This window comes from Daphnia pulex, chromosome 6 (assembly GCF_021134715.1).
Source record: "Daphnia pulex isolate KAP4 chromosome 6, ASM2113471v1".
Classification (NCBI taxonomy): Eukaryota; Metazoa; Arthropoda; class Branchiopoda; order Diplostraca; family Daphniidae; genus Daphnia; species Daphnia pulex.
Window position 1 is genome coordinate 2,191,152 of NC_060022.1, and position 17,956 is coordinate 2,209,107.

The window sequence follows — 17,956 nt, forward strand, 5'->3', positions numbered from 1 at the left end:
TCACCTTATTTTAAGAAATGTAATGCATGCTTTTTTTTAAGATCGCTACTTCCTGAAACTCCCCCCCTCTCAAAAAAGTAATAATTAACACTCGACGTCGAGCTTATAAGTGTAGGGTATACATTTTTGCAATGGTATATTCTTTAAGGAAGGAAATTGTTCACCTTTAAATAGCTTTTTGATTGAAGGAATTTGATTATCCTAAGAAAAAAACACCGCGGTGAATAATGGCAATTGAATTTGAGAATAGGACCAAAAGGTCGGAAGTATTTGCGTGTGATGTGTGGGTGTCGAATCACGTCCTTCAACCGGACTTGAATCAAATCACGACTGAGAAAACTCTCGAGACGTTTGGTCGTATAGATCTATCCGCTCTTGGCTGGCCTGTCACTCGCAATAAAAATAGAAAGCCGATTATGTCCAGCATTTTTATGATTCGTTCGTCCCTATAGTGCAAATCTGACAGACTTGTGAACACACTCCAAAGTCCCTGCATGGATGGATATCCTATAGGGAAGCTAGAATTTATTGTCCAATATTGTCCAACGCCTTTGCAGCTATAGGGTGTAGTGAGTTCTTTCTTGTGACAGGTGTGTACAACATATTCAGTTTAGCGCATCTGCTGCAGGTGGGTTGTGTTTTGTTGCTGTGCACCTTTTTTTTTCTTAAAAAACAGATGACGTATCGTATCTGATATTGAAATCGAAGCGCATCGGTCTGTAGGATAGGTGGACAGATGATGAAATGTATATTATGCCTGTCTATCTTGTTGATGGATGTCCAATTCGACACGCAGTAGGACGTTACCTAACTATTTTCTTTCTCTCTCAAGTCCCGGCCGAATCATACCTATCCTTTTGTATCATTCTCTCTCTCAAAATTTATTAAGTAAAACCCATTATACGCGGTTATTTCGTCTTAACAGATTGAAATAAAAGTTGATGTGGCAGCGTCGTCCGCTCGATTCTTGTCAAATTCATTCTGAATGTCGCCAATTGTTTTTGTTTCCACCTTGATAATAGGTCGTCGTCTGTCTTTTGTGACGTGAATGAAAGGTAACACGAAACTGAGAACTATAGTCTCTATACAACGCAGTGCTTTGTTTTACATGTTCAAAAAGTTCAGGGCCGTGCCACAAGAAAAGGAAACGCGAGAGAAAACTCTATGTTACGTGCGTGTCTTTGTCAAATGCGCGGGACTTTCGGTTGTAGATGTCAAACTTTTTTCTTTCCCCTTTAAAATTTAAAAAAAACTTCGTGCCGGAATATCAAAAGAAGTTCGCAGAGTTGGAAAGCCAAACGCAATTCCATTTGCTTTATCGACCGTTGTTGGAATCTTTTCAAATGAATGAACATCGCAGCAGCGATGACCGCACCCTTTTTTGTCCTTCTTCTTTTTTCGATCAGGTCGATTGGTTGCGTCAATTCTAAACGATTCTGTCAAAATGTTTCCAGTCCATAGCAGCAGTTAGGTACGCCGTATACAGGAGGTATAATATCGATCGACAGGCGAAATTTCGAAGCCATTAAAATGATAAGAGAAGAAATTCAGATATTTACAGCGAGAAAGAAAAATGGAAACTGTTAAAAATGAAAGGGTCTATTCTCTCGTTTCGATTTAATGCCCCCGAATTTAAGATATATCCATCGATACGTCAAGCAAATAGCCGTCAGTCAGGAAAATGGATTTTTCTAGCTAAGCGCTGACGTCGCAGGACGTGAAATTGGCCGTTAACTGGAACGCTGCAAATATAAAAAAAAGACATGGCATAGTAAAAACGATCATCGTTCACAAAAGATCAACTGCGCTTGTGCGTTCAACCTGATGTAATCACCTTTAACGTCTATATTCTTGCGACGTATTACGTCTCAGATTTTTATTTCATTTGATTTTTGCATCAGGTGCGCACCTTCATATTAATATTTACCGCAGCCGTTGAAAAGGAAAAGAAACTCTTATTATAGAATTAAGTGGCGTGTCTGTTGCAGGTTTCTGCGCCGTGTGTGATGACCGAGAGGCCCAGTCGTCGTCAATACTCTCAATATTATTATAGACGCCACCAGCCTGTAATTGGAGTCTTTCTAATCATACGGCAGGCGTTCTAGACTTCACACGTGTGATAGCCCCGCTATAGAACAGAATTCGGGTCTCGTCCGCCCCGTTTTCTATTTTTTCTTCCATCAACGGCGACGCCAAATGATCGGTTGGTCTTCATAATATTCAGTCAGTTCGTTCTATGAAAATACGAGCATTTTGCAGCTCTTCATTTTCCATCACCGTTTTCCTATGGGAGGTTCTCTCGAGAGTTGGGTGGTTTTATTTTCCAGCCCAAATCTCCCAAACTATTAGATGCATCTCGCACTGTTTTCAATTCAAAAGTGGGTGGGCTCTCACCTGAATTGGAATTTTAGAAATTTCTGATTAAGACCATTTTATATGCTAAACTTCCACGTACGGTTATTAGACATGCAAGGTGGGGGTGACGTGTGGTGCGAAAACCTTGGAATTAATCGCTCCTAGTATATGCGCACTCTCCCGATCCAAAGTGCATAGAATAGGATTTTCTCTAATATCGATTGGCATCCCACACTCTCGACATCGATATCGATCTCCGATGTGTCGTCGTGTCGAAGAGTCCTATCATATCAAATTCATCCCAGACTTCTATATGAATGCTTGTATGTATCAGCAAGGCTGATGTAATAAGTAAATTCATACCATAGTAAAAGATTATAGTCGACAGAGCGACTGATGGAATAATACTCTTATAGATGTGACATCAAATTGGTTTCTCCTACGGGGCATGTCATTTTGTTCATGTACAAGCTGCACGGTATCTTGAGGTAGGTTAAGATTCTGAATAGAAATCTAATAATGTATACCGGCATGGCCGTGCTATTGAACATCATTTATTCCGTACAAGCCCTTTTTTTTACTACATACGATGCAATAACCCCTTTAAAAGCCCTATCGTTCTCTCCGTCCCCCAGATACATAAGCCTCACACTATTTCTCGTACGGAATAGAAATATGTCGATTCACATTTCGTTTGAGAATCCATACTATACATTTTTGACGTCGCCAACATTCTACTACTCAAATATTCGTGACCTTTTTGGATTTCTCTTGAATTTTGAGAAGACTATGAAATGTTATATATTGAGCGCGTCGCCTGCATGTGGGAATTGTTCCTCCTCACACTACATCCATCTCCAAGAAGTATATAACGTGTGTGAGATGAGTTTTTGTTGTAACTTGGCGTCTATATCCACATATAGAAGTTCACAATTTTCCGACGAATCATTGATAAAGTTCTGCTACAGTTCACACGGCCGATATCGATTCCGCTTCTCGGCGGAACACGCCTCGCCCGATCCGCCTTCTTCTTCTTCCTTCCCGTCGTCTAAAGAAAAAAGGGACCCAAGTTGGTGCCGAGCGGGTCACACAGCCGGAAATGCGTTGTTTCCTTTTTCTTCTTCTTCTTGTGACAACTCTGTTCTCTCAACAATTTTATTTTTGTTTTTTACTATGTTTTCTTCTTCCAACCCCCTCGAGCGGTCAATAGAGTATACACTCGGAGAGATATAATCAGACGGGCTCGGGGACTGTAGGCTTCAATAAGTATATTTACGGGAACCGTGCGGGGTTAGGACCGTTACGGCACATGTACATATAAGTGCCGGAATTCTCGTGAAAATAAGGGAGCAATTACATCACTTCCATGAAAGCGGATTGTCGACTTTTGGTATCCGTGACTGCGTGTTGCCAATGCCGTCGAAAACATAATTATTATTATACACGTCACGAATTTTTACACAGACTAGCTCCGAGAGCGCATCCGATCTAGTTATGCGTGTATAGTTACGGAGGACTTGTCAATCATCACAAGATTTGGAAGTTTGGTTTGTCTCGGATCGAAATGACTCCCCGTTCAGTTGGTGAATGAAATTCTTCATCCGTTAAACAAGCACATCATTTCTGTTCGTGAATCTTTGAACTTGTAGTGAATGAGCCATCTCTTGTCTAACCGCAATGAAAGGTATTCTGTTGACTTTTAATTATTTGATTTCATCCTTTTTGAATCTGTACCTTTAATCTTTGAAGATGAACTATTCGGATAGATTTGACTGAAGAGATTTGCCAGCAAGCCAATGGGTCGCTCAATAACTTGCCAGCTGGCAGATCAGTGTCTTTACTTGGGTTTCGGACGATGAATAATATGTTTTCAGGGCGCACAACGGGAGAAGCTTGTGCAACGATCCGTGCGGGACGATCCCTGAGACCTCACAAACCGTTAGCTTCATCTACCGTGACGGAATATCGTCTCGATGATGAAGATATGAGATGAGGTTTCTGCTGTTACTTATTTGCCCAGCAGTCCTTTTCGGCGTCGATATCGTATAGCGAAGCCAAATGGCCACTTTCTCGTAATAATAGACCAGAAATAGCAGCAGCAGCAGTTAATTTAGATATCAAAACTAATTCTAGTGATCAAAATAAAATGACTCGGAAATTCTAAAACACTAATGTCATATAATTCAAGTGTAAACTGTATACGTGGGAGGGAAATAAGTGCCATTTGTAAATGGAGACCCGGCACAAATCAAAATAAGATGGGAAATAACCCGACAGCAGTGGCATGGAGCTCGGCGGGCTCGACCGGAAATTCAAATGTGACGGCCGAAATTTCGACGTCAATGGAAAGAAAAAACCGGGGCCGTGAGCTTCTGTCGACGCTGGCTGGCATTGTATAGTCTTAAAACTAAATTACGTTGCCTCGAGATGGATGTTTCCTGCTGTACATTTTCGGTTACATAATACGTTTTTACACCATCCCATATGCATATCTCTTTTTATAACCGTTGCATTTTATGCGTCCATCATTCCTTCTTGGCCTTCCATCACGAGTAGCGCGCCTATTTTTTTGAAATGAGAATAAGCCCCAGCCATATAGTTTTTGGCTGGCATAGTAGAGAAAACTAGCAGAGTGATTGAGACGTCAACAAACTCACAAGGCTGTGGGGTCGACCACCCACACTTTCTCTTATTCTCTTTCGTGATGTAGCTGCTTTGCGGTCTCCTGTTGTGTGCATATACCCGTCGTAATAACCGAAAGAAGATAAATCCATTTGTCTCAGAGGCAGCAGCAGTTGAGATAGAATAAACAACGCGAATCATGATTATTTCCATTATATAGTGGCCGAACAATGTTACATCTATTCTTGTCATTTCCCCTTCACGAAGATATCAATTCGAGTTGGATTGGATATAAAATCTCTTGACTCCACAATGTTTGCTCATCTTCTATTTGATAGTCGGTTTTTGAGACATTTCAGGGGGGTTTAAATTTTCAATACCAACAGCAGAAAGAGACTTATTGAAAATTTAAATGCTATATTACAAATTCAACAAGGTGTTGTGAGAAATGGGCTAATAAATCCGAGAATAAATCTGGCTGCGCGTTTGTCGCCTCGTCTCGTTTGAACCCCGCTGAGGCGGTCCGCAAGAATATTTATTTCCATTTACTCGACACACCTCATAGGAAGTTGCGTAACATATAATGCCTCAGTTGGCCCAACAAACGTCGTTGACTCATTTCTTACGTATTCAGCGCTGAGATTATCGATTCTTATAAGAAATAATGACCCCCTAGAGTTCTATAGACGGTTCCTAATAATTACCATACGGGAGTCTTTGAATTCTGGTTCGTGGAAAAGGTAATCCCGAGCTGGTTGTGAATCACCGGATCAGCAGAACGTTTCCGGTTTGTATTTAGATGTCGCGCTTTCTTCTTTGGAATTTAAATGGGGGAAACGAGTATGACTAGTGGCAGGTTCTTATTCGAAAGGAGCGGACGTCGTAATCAATACTTGGTGTGGGTGAAGATTATGTAAGATTAAATCCACATTTATAGTATAGACTGGCGTCAATCGCAGGCTAATTATTTGTCCATCCTTAGCGTGAATGAGTCCCAGATTTATTAAATAAGTTTAACTCTGCGGTAGCCTTTTTCAAAGTCAATCGTCAAATGTATAGTCATTGATCGTGAATCTTACAAGAGAAATTTGAAGCTTAAGTGAATTTTTCTGTTCAGATTTTTACCCCTCAAAGGATATTTAAATTCGTGTGCACTATCGCTGTCTATGTACGCCCCAGTCGTTTTTAAAAACGAATAACCAAATGCGATGCGAGTGCAATTCACTTTCGAATAAATCAAAAAGGCGCTAAACCCACACCCGATATTCTGTTTACACGTCTCAAATTCAAACGCCGGCCAACTGTATAGTATAGAAGGCTGAACCTCGTGAACCCGTTTGTCACCATTTCCACGATCGGCGTTTAATAGGTTCTTCTCGAAATAGAAACTCCATAAACTGCTTCCTTCTTGAGTGTGTTGACTGTAACTGGATCGAATGGGCAGTCTGGGGGGGGGGGGCCACCCGATCCGGTCGAAAGGAATGAAATAATAAAAAACAGATGTTTGTTTAGGGAAATTTAACCCAGCAGACTAAAGCGGTAATATACTGGACGGTTTGAGCGTGAAACCCCCGCACGCAAAGCGGATAAAGTCTTTTTGGACGAATCTAAGCGAAACCGCATCAATGCTAGACGGCCAAAACTCTGGCGATTATATTTGAGAGAGCGAATATATAGCTTTGTGTGTGTGTGTGTGTGTTTTACAGCCACGTTGTGTATCTATCTAGTCGTCTCCCGCACCAGCAGATGTGGATTATATCTATTTGAATGCGCACCATTAATGTGAGAATTACAGCATGTGTAAAGAGAATGAGCATTGTGGAAACGTCTAAACATACACATCATACACACGGACACAATCATGAATCATAATACCACTCTGGGCGCTTTGATGAAAAAGGTTAGCGCTAAATATGGGTGAATTAGTAATCTAAATGCCATAGAGAATAATACACGTATTATATACGTATACAATTTCTAAAAATAAAACTTGAGTGCCGCCTATAAGTTGTAACATGTAATACAAATTAATTTCTTCCGCTTCGATTTATATACACGAAAGCGGCGGATAGTACATCCGCGCTGGATGTGATCGAGGTCGGGAGAAGAGAGTTCAGACTGAGTAGAAAATTGAAAGAGTTTCAACAAAATGGCCAGCATTAAATGAAGAAAAGTTTCGATTTCGCCTTAATGATATTTCAACTATTTTCTAATACGGTACATAGTTAATTCATTCAATCGCCCAGTTTTGAAGGACGAGAAAGAGCATGCGCTTTGAAATGGGAAATTGGAAAACTATTGGAAATTATATTAGATCAAATGATCAACGGAATAAAAAAGAATGCGGCAATAATTTTGTGTTCCCTCCCTCGTTGTTCTACAAGAACTTTTCCGCCCTTTATGGTTTTAAAAATGAAAGCATAGTATAAAAATATATGCATTCAAGATTCAGCAGCTCCCCCATCCACAGAAAAAAAAATGAGATATGCGTTCGGTACACGCCATTCCCGTTGTGTACGCAGTCGTGAGAGTCGTGTGCAAAGTCGTGCACGGAACACATGGCAGAGCGCTGTTGATTTGTGTTTTTTATCGGTCCATTTTCTTTATTATTTTTTTGTCTTCCCTTGTTTTTTTAAGATTTGCCTGCTAGGAATAAATAAATGTATAAGGGGGGGTGTCTCTTTGAAATTTGCAAATAACTCACCGCAAGAAGCCAAGCTCGGGTAGACACGTACCGTTTTGGCCTATAGTTTCGTTCTGCCCTTTTTCACTCACCATATGTAGGCGGGTATAGGAGTCGGTCTCTGGTGCGTTTCTCTTTTTCTAATTTGAAACCGACTACGACTAGGCATGCACACATGATCTGTGATGGCTTTGGCTAGTCGTCATTCTTCTGCCAGGCTGCTGTCGACTTTTCTTTCCGGTTCGGTAATTCTACGCAAAATAAGAAAAACAAAATGAAGAGGACTATAAGATGAAAATAAGGGACTCCAAGATGGATTCATTAACGCCTCAATTCTTGATAGAACGAACCTGATGGGTGAGACAACGGAACGCTCACGCTCGGTCGGCCGTCTGTGACGACGGCGATCAAAAGCGGAGATTATTATATTAGCTCAGAGATTTCGGGTCAAACTTTGGTAGAGTCGTATAACTTGTGCGTTAAACGGGATTGGTGAATGATGACGTAAACGTGAATCAATCGTCGTAAAACTTTTGGGAGAGAATCCGGTGGGAATCCACACGGGTAAGAAAGAGCGGGTCCCGCGTGAATCGAGATTTATGGCCGACAACTGCTTGAATTACAGCTTGAATTTTCTTTGTATAGTAAACGCTACACACATTTGTGTTACGCATTTAGGTATAATCACCTCATTTTTTTTTAAATCGACAAGTGATTTAAGGGAGAAAACAATAAATCAGTCCATTTCTTGAGTGTAAAATAGTGGCCATTTCTATTATGGACACGCATAGTATTTACGTAAGTGCATGCAAATGCCAAATGGCGTTTTATTTATAGGAAAGTACTAAACATTATCTATATATACAGCCCCAAACATTCCAGCTTTACTAAGTTGATTAAGATCTTCACGAAGGGTTCGTGGCATACAGAACACAGTGCCAAAATTGCACAATGCACATGTATGTACTACAACCGTCGCGAATGAATGCCAAAAAGAAACACAGAGAACAGTTCATTATTGCATTTCTTCCTTTTCTATTAATAATCGTGTGTTGCAGTCCTATATGCTATGGATACTCCTACACGCGGGACTGCTGGGTCCACTGGGTCCAAGTTAGCAATTATACTAATCAGTTATATTTATATACTGACTCTGAGGCATATGGTTATGGCAAACTGTCATTGATTTGTGTGCGTGGGGATGGCCGGATGAGGGGGCGGTGGAGGATAGTAGTATTATTAGTTGGACTTTGTTATGTTACATAGTTGAAATATTTTGTCGTATTTTAATCCTTAATTATCTATATAGTTACTTGATAGCTGAGCTATAATACTACAGGTATAAGGCGGTTACCTAGCGACATCTGAAACTGGACCATATAGTCCCATACTTATACAAAGACGACACAATTAGTTATACTGTTATTTCCGGCGGATTCTTTTGTTTCTCCTTCGGGTGGAGTGTGTTCGTGCCTTAGAGGACTCGGCGAGTACAAAGTACAACTAGAACCGGTAATATGTATAGCACATATCCGGCGATCCAGAGATATCTCGTATAAAATGATCCGTGTGTAATCACACATAAAAAACAGCACGCAGAGCAGTCAATGTGTTTGTACCCCCCCTCAGCAGTAGACAATTATATCTTACCTGCAACAAAGGAATTATGTTATTTAAGGGAAAAACGACCTCTCCCACTCATCCAGCAGCACGACTCCGGGTGGATTCTATCTCTCTCTCTCTCTGTTGGCTCGTCTTAGTTACAGTCGATTTTGTTTCTATTCATGTCCTTTGGACGTTAACTATTTGCGACTTCTAGTGTTCAAATTCCCATCATGACCGGCAGGGGAATTTAATAAGACGGGCGCCGTGCCAACTAGTCGTATATAGTCACGTGTCCCGAATTCCAAATAGGATGTATAGAAAACCCAACGAAAATGGAACGCCAAAGAATGGGCGATGGGGCGCAGATAGTAAAAAGAAAAGAAAAATAGAAATGCGCCTTTTGCTGTTTTTTGTTGACGTTTCTTGTTTGGCTATCTTTTTTTTTTCTTTTGGCAAAACATATCCAAGTGGCTTCTATAAAGACCCTGTTTATTATGGCAGGAAGAGCCGGAACAAGTCCATCCTTTTTGCAATCGATTGAAATGTAAACTACTATAGGCAGTCAAGTGAAATGGCATAACAATGGTGCTGATGAAAGAGTTGTGTGCGCAAGTGCATTAGTGAAACTCGACCTGCTTTTCGCTAGATACAACCAGCAGAAACTGGAGAGCCCTCTTTCACGTAATAGTGCGACTCTCTTACAAAAGCGGAATAATGTATGCAAGGGGAAATAAGAAGAAGAAGAGCAAATCAATGTTACATGTATATTTGGCGATTAATCAAAATAAATGGACGGAAATAGATCCGCTATGACGTCTAAGAACCTGGATCGATTTTCTTCCAACCTTGTTTTTGTTTTTTGTTTTTCTCCGGAGAGAGAGGTTTAGTCATTTTATTGATATTTGATATTGACACGCTGTTTGACTGTATTTGTTGTTTTGAACGCATCGTGACGCTTTTAGACGTCGCGTGAGCCCCCCGCCAAACACGCGAGACCCATTTTTCAATCACAGACGAATAAGCCAAATAGATTTTGGTTCAAATCAACTTGAAACGCACGGGGTATATAGTATAGTTCTCATTCCGCGTCGACCAGCGCAGTTAGAAAACAACCGGGGCAACGGATATAGCAGCGCACCAGCGATTCTAAATCCGAATGATGGACTTTTATGCGCTTGCGGTAAATATATATATGTACGTTTTGGGCCGATTGCCAAATGCACATCTCTCTCACTCGACGAGAAAAACAAAAGAAACTCGTATACTACCACTGCATCATGCGCTAGCCCCTTCATTTCTTATGGCTATATAACTATTGCTGCTGGCGCCGGAGACCCCCTTGTACTACGCACAAAATCGTGACAAGATAAACGAATATTGCCCGTCACACGTCACATCGTCAGAGAGAGAGAGAGAGGCAAAGAAAGTTGAAGGAGTAAAAGAAAGTCTGCCGAGGCCAACCAACCTTGGCTGATGTCGTTAGCTCTTATATACAATACGACACTCACTAATGATTCTGAAGAAGAAGAAGCGTGGGATGTATATGTGAACAGCACTGGAAGAAACGATTGAACTTTAAGCGGATCAGTTCCGGTTTTCAAATAAGTCTGTAACTGATGTCACGCCAATTTTCTTTTCTTGTTGATTTGATTCATCAGACGAAACTGCAGGAGGCCATCTGTCGTCGAGTTATTAGCATCAAAATGTAATATCGAGCCAAGTCTGCCAGGGAGTTTGCGATTTAAATTTGAACAATGTCGTTATAGAGCGGCAGATTGGTTTCCCCTTTTCTGATCGGTGGAGCGCGTAATCAATCAGTTTTGTGACATCAAATGACGTCACGTTCTGCCATTCTTTTCCTTCTATTTAATGGCAGCGCATTGAATAGAAGCAGAAATGTTTTATGAGTTCATCTTTTGCAGTTGTGACGCGCATGAATTATCATAGCCCCATCAAACAGCCGTTTCCTGCTTGGTATGGCCTTGATGCAGCTTATACTAAGATATACCACACGCAGAAAAGAATAAAACTTTCAAAAAATTTAAAAGAAAAAAGGCGTGATGTTTCGTTCGCCAATTTCGGATGGTTATTCAGGATGCGAATTGCCAGTTCGATTTCGAAATGCGCCAAGCTCTTCTGGGAAAAAGTCAAAAGTTGCCGACAGACGGCCGACTAATAAACTTTATGCGTATATCTAAATATACACACCCACTTCCCTGTGACTAATACAAGTATTTATGAATGCAGAAAAAAAGGGCTCAGTTCCAAGATTATATATTTTTTTATTTTTCTTCATTTGACAAAATCTTTGTCAAAGCCTACGCATAACATGGCAGAGAGAGAGAGAGACTGAAACGAAAATGCAGTGGCTATCGTCGCCGGGATCTAAAGAGTTCTCCGTTTGGCTTTTGGCTGCTTTTACAGATGCCAATTATAGACATCCACAAGATCCCCAAACGTGAGGGAGGTGCTGACTGTATCCTGTCTCCGCTCAATGCTTCTTTTTTATTTCTTTCGCTATCAAGATAAGGGAAATAGCGAATCTTTCTCTTTGGAGAACGAGACGGTTATCAATAGGATTTCTGAATGATTCGATATAGTCAAGGAGAGTAGTATTTTGCCATAGGCAAGAGCAGAAGACTAGCGGATTCGAATGTGTCATTTTTTGAGGATCTGTAAATGTAATTTCAAAAACATAGGATAGGACGTAAAGTATCGACCATATTATACAGACAGACAGGCAGACAGCTACCTTGAAAGGCCCATATTTCATCTGGTTGCCTGGAAATTTCCTGTTAAATCATTTGCATACGGATGACAGGTAAAAAGGAGAGAGGTGGAAGGAAGATATAGACTCGATCAAGGCTCTCCCATACACTCTTATCTTTAATTCAATCTTGTTGTTGTAAAAGTTTGCCGAAAGCCCAAAAGGAAAAATTAGGATTGATTTTGGGTTATTCGAATTTTGCTGATTGGATTATAGACAATGCATTCTGATTTGATCTGGTCTGATGAAAATAGAAAATATCAAATACGATTTTAGAACCAGAGCTTTGTTGCAATTCCAACAAATATGAAACAAGAGTTTTTGTTTTAAAGAAAAAACCACAATATTTTTTGTAAAAAGAAAATTCCTTAATTTACTGACCATTCTTCTACAATTCTGATTTGATTATAAATATTTAAAAAAAATTTAATGCATCATGGGAATTGAATTTTGGAAAATGCAACACAGCTTACGTTGATTCGGACCGAGATTTTCATTGTCATTGTTATTCTGCCATGGAGAGGTTGTGCATTTTCGCGCTTTTTTTCACGTGGTCAGACGTGGTGTTGCTGGATAAAGTGGACAGCCATGGAATATTTTTGTCTTTTCGACCAACTTTGAGTAAGTTCTCTTTTATTATTGAAGTGAAGTGCAGTAAAAGAAAGTAAAAGTAGCTATACTTTCACCCCTCATCGTTGAAATTAGAATGGAGTAGTGAATAACATAAAAGATGTGGTAATCAGTTTCGTTTTTTATTGATAGAATATGAGGCGACCAGCATATCATTGATTCAAGATTCCCCTTTACTATTTTACAGTTGGCCCCACTTCATATTACAGAAATTTTTCATTGAAATTGATGCCATAAGCCTAAAACTCCAAAGTATGGTTCCTACGATAAAAAAATTAGGTAAGATAGAGCCATTTTCCTCAGACAACTTTGAAACCCACAGTCGAATTGCACTAGTCGCAGTTAAGGTTCTTCAGACTCGGCGATTCTCAGATGACAGCCGAGCGGATCGATAGACTAGCGTGTCGAGAATTGGCGCCGCCACAAGTTCAAACCTCCGACGACCGACAGCATTACGAGCGAAGGAAATCCGAACTTTGAATTTCTCTCCTTGCCCTTCGATTCGAGAATAGATGATGTCAAGAAAGTTCTAGTTTCCAGTTCGTATTAATCGTGAGATTCACGTCGACCGTGAGCCAACACCAATCGATTTCAGTTTGATAATAACACGATGTCCATGTCTGTTTCCTTGAATCCATTAATTATATCATCACTATGATTTAAATGTAAAATTTAATTTATTCTGTATTTTTCTTTTAATAGGCACGAAAGACTGGGTCAAAATTAAGGAAATGTGAAATTGGAGCGACTGTGAAATGGAAGAAAAAGTCACCCGATCTGCCGGCGTGAAATTGTGTCGTAATCATCGACAAGTGACCGGACTGCCATCGCAGTGGACGTACTGATTCGGATGCGGAAGCGCCGCTCGTTGTCGATTATAAGGGCCGGAGATTGGCCGGCCTGGTATGATGAACCACGTCCATCCCGTTCACGTTTCACACCTGGTGCTGCCATGAGCCGCTTTGGAGTTAGCAGTTGCTCTCGTCTCTCGCTGACGTTGTTTTTCCTCGTCGTTTTGAACTCGATGTTGTTTATGGCAGTTGGAGCAGCTCCCGTCACATCCGTGTCCAACGATAAGAGGAGCAGTGCCGGATCACGCACATCTTTAAGCCGCTGCCCAGCCATTTTCAACCCGATCCCTATGGTTGCCAATGCCAAAGTTGCCACCAGTCCCGATCTAACTGGCCAAAATGGCCAATCGAACGCAACGGAACCGTCAACGTGTCGCTACTTTTTGACGAAACGTTTTGGGACGCTGACGACGCCCGGCTTCCCGTCGGCTTTCCCCTTGCCGTTCATGTGCAGTTGGATCATCAACGCGACGGGATTTGAGGCCGACTCGTTCGTGACTCTTTACCTGACGCAGATGTACCTGACTCGCGGCGTCAAAGCCGTCCAGTACTCTTTCCGCAACGAGACAACCGCCATCGGTCGCAAGGAGCTGGACGAGCTGCACACACTTCGTCCCCGGCCGTATTCCGTCTACAGGATCAAAGCGCGGTACCTGGAAGTGCAGGTGAACCTAGACGAGTTGGTCAACGCCAACCTGCGAGTCGAGCGCCGGTTCATGGACGTTTACGGCTTCAACATCACGTACGAAATCCAACCAAACACTTCGCGCATTCGCTCGGATACGTGCAACGTTGCCAACTGCACATTTAACGGCCACTGTTACGCCAATCACAATTACAGGTAAGTGCAGCAAGGATGTGCAAAGCCTCGAATGATTTGAAACGGTGTGAAATTACCGTCAGTCCAGTAATTCATAGAATCTTATTGCTAATGTGTGTAGTTGGGCTATCGCTCGACCGGAACAACACCACTGTTATTTGGCTAAAACGTCATTTTAACTAAACCGTTAAAAAAATTGCTGGAGAAGTTGTATTTTTAACTGGGCAATGTTGAAATGGCGTGAAATTATTAGATATTAGATCCACCAAATGCGTTTCTGGCCATGGATAAAGCTCTGATCGTTATTATGTTTACTGGACAAGTCTACACTCAAATGGAATTTGTTTATTATCGTATTTATTTATTATTGCCATTGGCAGCCAGTTCCAGTGTTCCTGTCTGCCGGATTTCTCTGGAAAGTATTGCCAATATGGTCCCGAATGCAATCCGGCCAAAGGAATCAACGTCTGCAAAAATGGTGGCGTTTGTGGGTAAGTGATAAAACGAGTGACCGAGGACACTGGACAGTGACTGTCTGGGTGGTCAAAAGTCTGTAATTTTCCAACACTTTATTGTCATTGCATTTCACAAAATAGGTACCGCAGCGGTTTGACGGTTGTGCGCTGCAGTTGTCCGCCCAATTACAACGGAAGTTTGTGCGAGTTTCGCCGTGAATTCATCCCCTCCAAAGGTATGGCCTATAATTTCGATCGCCGTCAACCAAATCGTTCGAGTTAGCTGTCGTGATCGGCGACGGGCATTTTCGATTGTACGTTGTTGGGGAGGGGGCTGCTGTTTTCATTTGTGGTTTTTGGGCCGTTTCATTGAGCGCGCCTTTCCCGCCGCTCGTCTCTCGTGATGTCTTTATTGGGTCATTACTGTTCTGTTCTTCTGGCCCATTCATTCGTCTATCGATCGAACGAAAAGCCAGGCCTATCTGGTGGCGTGCAGACCATGGCCGCCTTTCTCAGCAGTCGCCATTCTCTGTAAAATTGGCCGTCTTCATTTGACCAGCTCACGTTCCTTTGTTTGAGTTGCTGTTAAGACTGTCAACATATTCCAAGCCACAGAGCCCAGCAGAGTAGATTTGACTTTTGACAAACACTTTTTCCATTCTGCTACCACAATCGTTACGCAAACAGGGAAATTGAATCAATGTCTGCATAATGTCTGCGATGTTTTGCTTGTCGTTGATTGAACACGCGTTTTATTATCTCGACTGTCTTGTTGGCCGCTTTGATTGCAGAGTGCCTTTCACGGTTCCGGTTAAACTGCAGCCACCACTGCGCCGTAACGGACAAGGGAGGAGCCGCTTGCCGCTGCCCGTTCGATCAGGCCTTGAGATCCGACAATGTGACCTGCTATCCGCTCGGTGAGTCATTTCTCTCTTTTTTGTTTGTTTCTTGCGTTTTCTCCATCACTTTTTTATGGTTGCCAGTCTTCTTCGCCCCTATTATTTTGTTTCCTCCTCTGACGTACGCGTTTCTTTTATTTTCCACTCGCTCGTGATGCCGATAAAGTGAAACGGAATGAGAGGGGCGAATAAAATTCGTGTGCAGCGAAATAAAGGGAACGATTGAATTGCATCGTGCATCTTTTTAGTGAACTTTGTTCGGTCGTTATGTTTGTTGTACGAACAAAAAAAAAGGAAAAATACTACTGTACGAACTTTGTGAGTTAAATGTAGCATCAAAAAGTCTGATGACATAAAATTTGAATCCAATTTTACGAAGTGTTGGACATTACGTAAATCCAACACTTTGCAATATTTTTGTCACAATATGCAGTTATGCACATTGTGAAAGAGGATCAATTGAAAGCAACAGGTGTTACCATCGGTATGTGACGTAATGAATCAACTTCATTTTGTCAAAAAACCGTTGCCACTTTTATCGCGATACTTTTGTTTGTTTTCTATTGATGACGTAGAAAGAAAATGGTTTTCAAGTTCTACAAACTAATCATAACGAATCAATATGTGACGAGATTGCGAGAGCGTTTTCCGGATAACGTATTTTATACTTTGACTGGCAGGTTGTCAGAATCAGCGTAGATTCTGACAAATTTTACAGTAAATCGTACATTATCCATCTCCGGGGAAAATATAGCTCATTTTTTTTTATTTTTATTTGCTCTTTCTACACGTTAAAAAAACTTGCCATTTTCACCAATTACTAGGAAACACAATTCTTTTAAAAAACAATTTCTTCAGTTTGCGTCACTCGGCGTTGTCCACAATCAATTGCGCTGTTTCTTAAGTTTCTTATTTTCCTCAGTTCTGTCAGTGTGTCACCGGGCAACTAGGAAAAAGTACGAAGGCGACAAGAAAGATGAAGAAGAAGACTTGGGATTAATCGACAAGCTTGTCTACAGTCAGTGAACGAATGATGTGTCGTGCAACCGCCAAAAGGTTTTTTTTCCCCCGGGAAAGTGCGGATGAAAACAAGTCGTTCAAGTGGAAGGGAACGACGACCGAGTCTTGTTTTTCTCCCCCCGTGTTTGACAGGAGGGAAAAGGGTTGCATGACGATTAATTATTCCAACCAAGTAAACAACCTCTTCATACTTGGAACCGATCTAAGATCCCCCTTTCCCCATACCGCAAATGTTGGTATTGATTAGCTGCTCCAGCATGGGCTCCTCTTGTTATTCTATGGTACATATTCAAAAGTCCCCGCGCTCGCTCTTATTGACGGGCGTCGAAAGTTCATTTCTCTCACTTTTTCCTCCATCGGCGAAACTTTTTGAAGGTCTTGTTATTCTACCCATACATATAACGTAATAGCTCGGAAATTCATTTGTCACTTTTCGTTTGTAGACGATGATGACATAAGGGTAGGCTGTACTGTTTGGGTAGGGCTGGAGCAATGGCTATGTAACACGAGGGGATTATTCTTTCCATTAAAAAATATTGGGCGCAAGCTTCCAACTCTCTTTTTTTTGCTACGACTTTTGTGGTGAGCCGCAACGTCTTCTGGCGAATAATAAATGCTTAGTCAACTTTCCCTTTTTGGGGGAAATTTTTAAAACTCTTTAACTCCGACCTCCCGTCTTTGGAAGCTTAACCCTAACGGCTTCGGCTTATTCTCTTTATCTAGCGTCCATCGATCAAAGCATAAAGCAAACGATGAGAATAACGAGAACAATGACGCGTCGTTGACTGGCATTACATTTTTCTTAAATGGGTTTTCCGCAAATCAGGAACTCGGCCATTAACTCATCTTGATCCTCCCTCCTGTCTGGCAATTATATGATGTTGTTCTGTTGTTGTTTTTTTTCGGTTTCAACTATATTATTTTGCTCCTTTCCAATCGCTTATTTTTCCTGCGGTACTACATTACGGCTGCATTTATATCATACCCACTCTCACGTAACGAAACGATGAAAGACGAAGTGGGGAGGAACGTTATTTATTTTTATGTAACATCGTTTTGAAGTGCTTTTATAGGTTTTTTCAAAACCGAACCACCGGCAAAAAGATTGCTTATTTCTACAATGATGATTGTAAACGCGCACAGGATGCAATCGCTATATTGGGCAACCGCCTATTTACTCGTTTCTCTGTGAGCCGCAAATTGGGCTTCTCCTCTCATCTCCTTTTCTTTTTCCCTCCTCCGTATATAT

General features: G+C 41.4%; 1 protein-coding gene across 6 annotated transcripts in view; it reads left to right on the forward strand.

The window, feature by feature from the left end:
* Positions 1–17,956, forward strand: part of LOC124196373 — a 30,116-nt gene that overhangs the window by 1,132 nt on the left and 11,028 nt on the right. For 4 of the 6 annotated variants that reach the window (XM_046591423.1, XM_046591422.1, XM_046591426.1 and 1 more), the window contains exons 3-6: positions 13,365–14,354; positions 14,714–14,824; positions 14,930–15,024; positions 15,580–15,705. In XM_046591423.1, coding sequence (XP_046447379.1) covers positions 13,513–14,354; positions 14,714–14,824; positions 14,930–15,024; positions 15,580–15,705 — 1,174 coding nt within the window. In that variant the 5' untranslated portion in view covers positions 13,365–13,512. Of the gene's footprint in view, positions 1–12,555; positions 12,654–12,849; positions 12,942–13,364; positions 14,355–14,713; positions 14,825–14,929; positions 15,025–15,579; positions 15,706–17,956 lie in introns of all 6 variants that reach the window. The other 2 variants (XM_046591424.1, XM_046591425.1) reach the window with 2 other exon arrangements.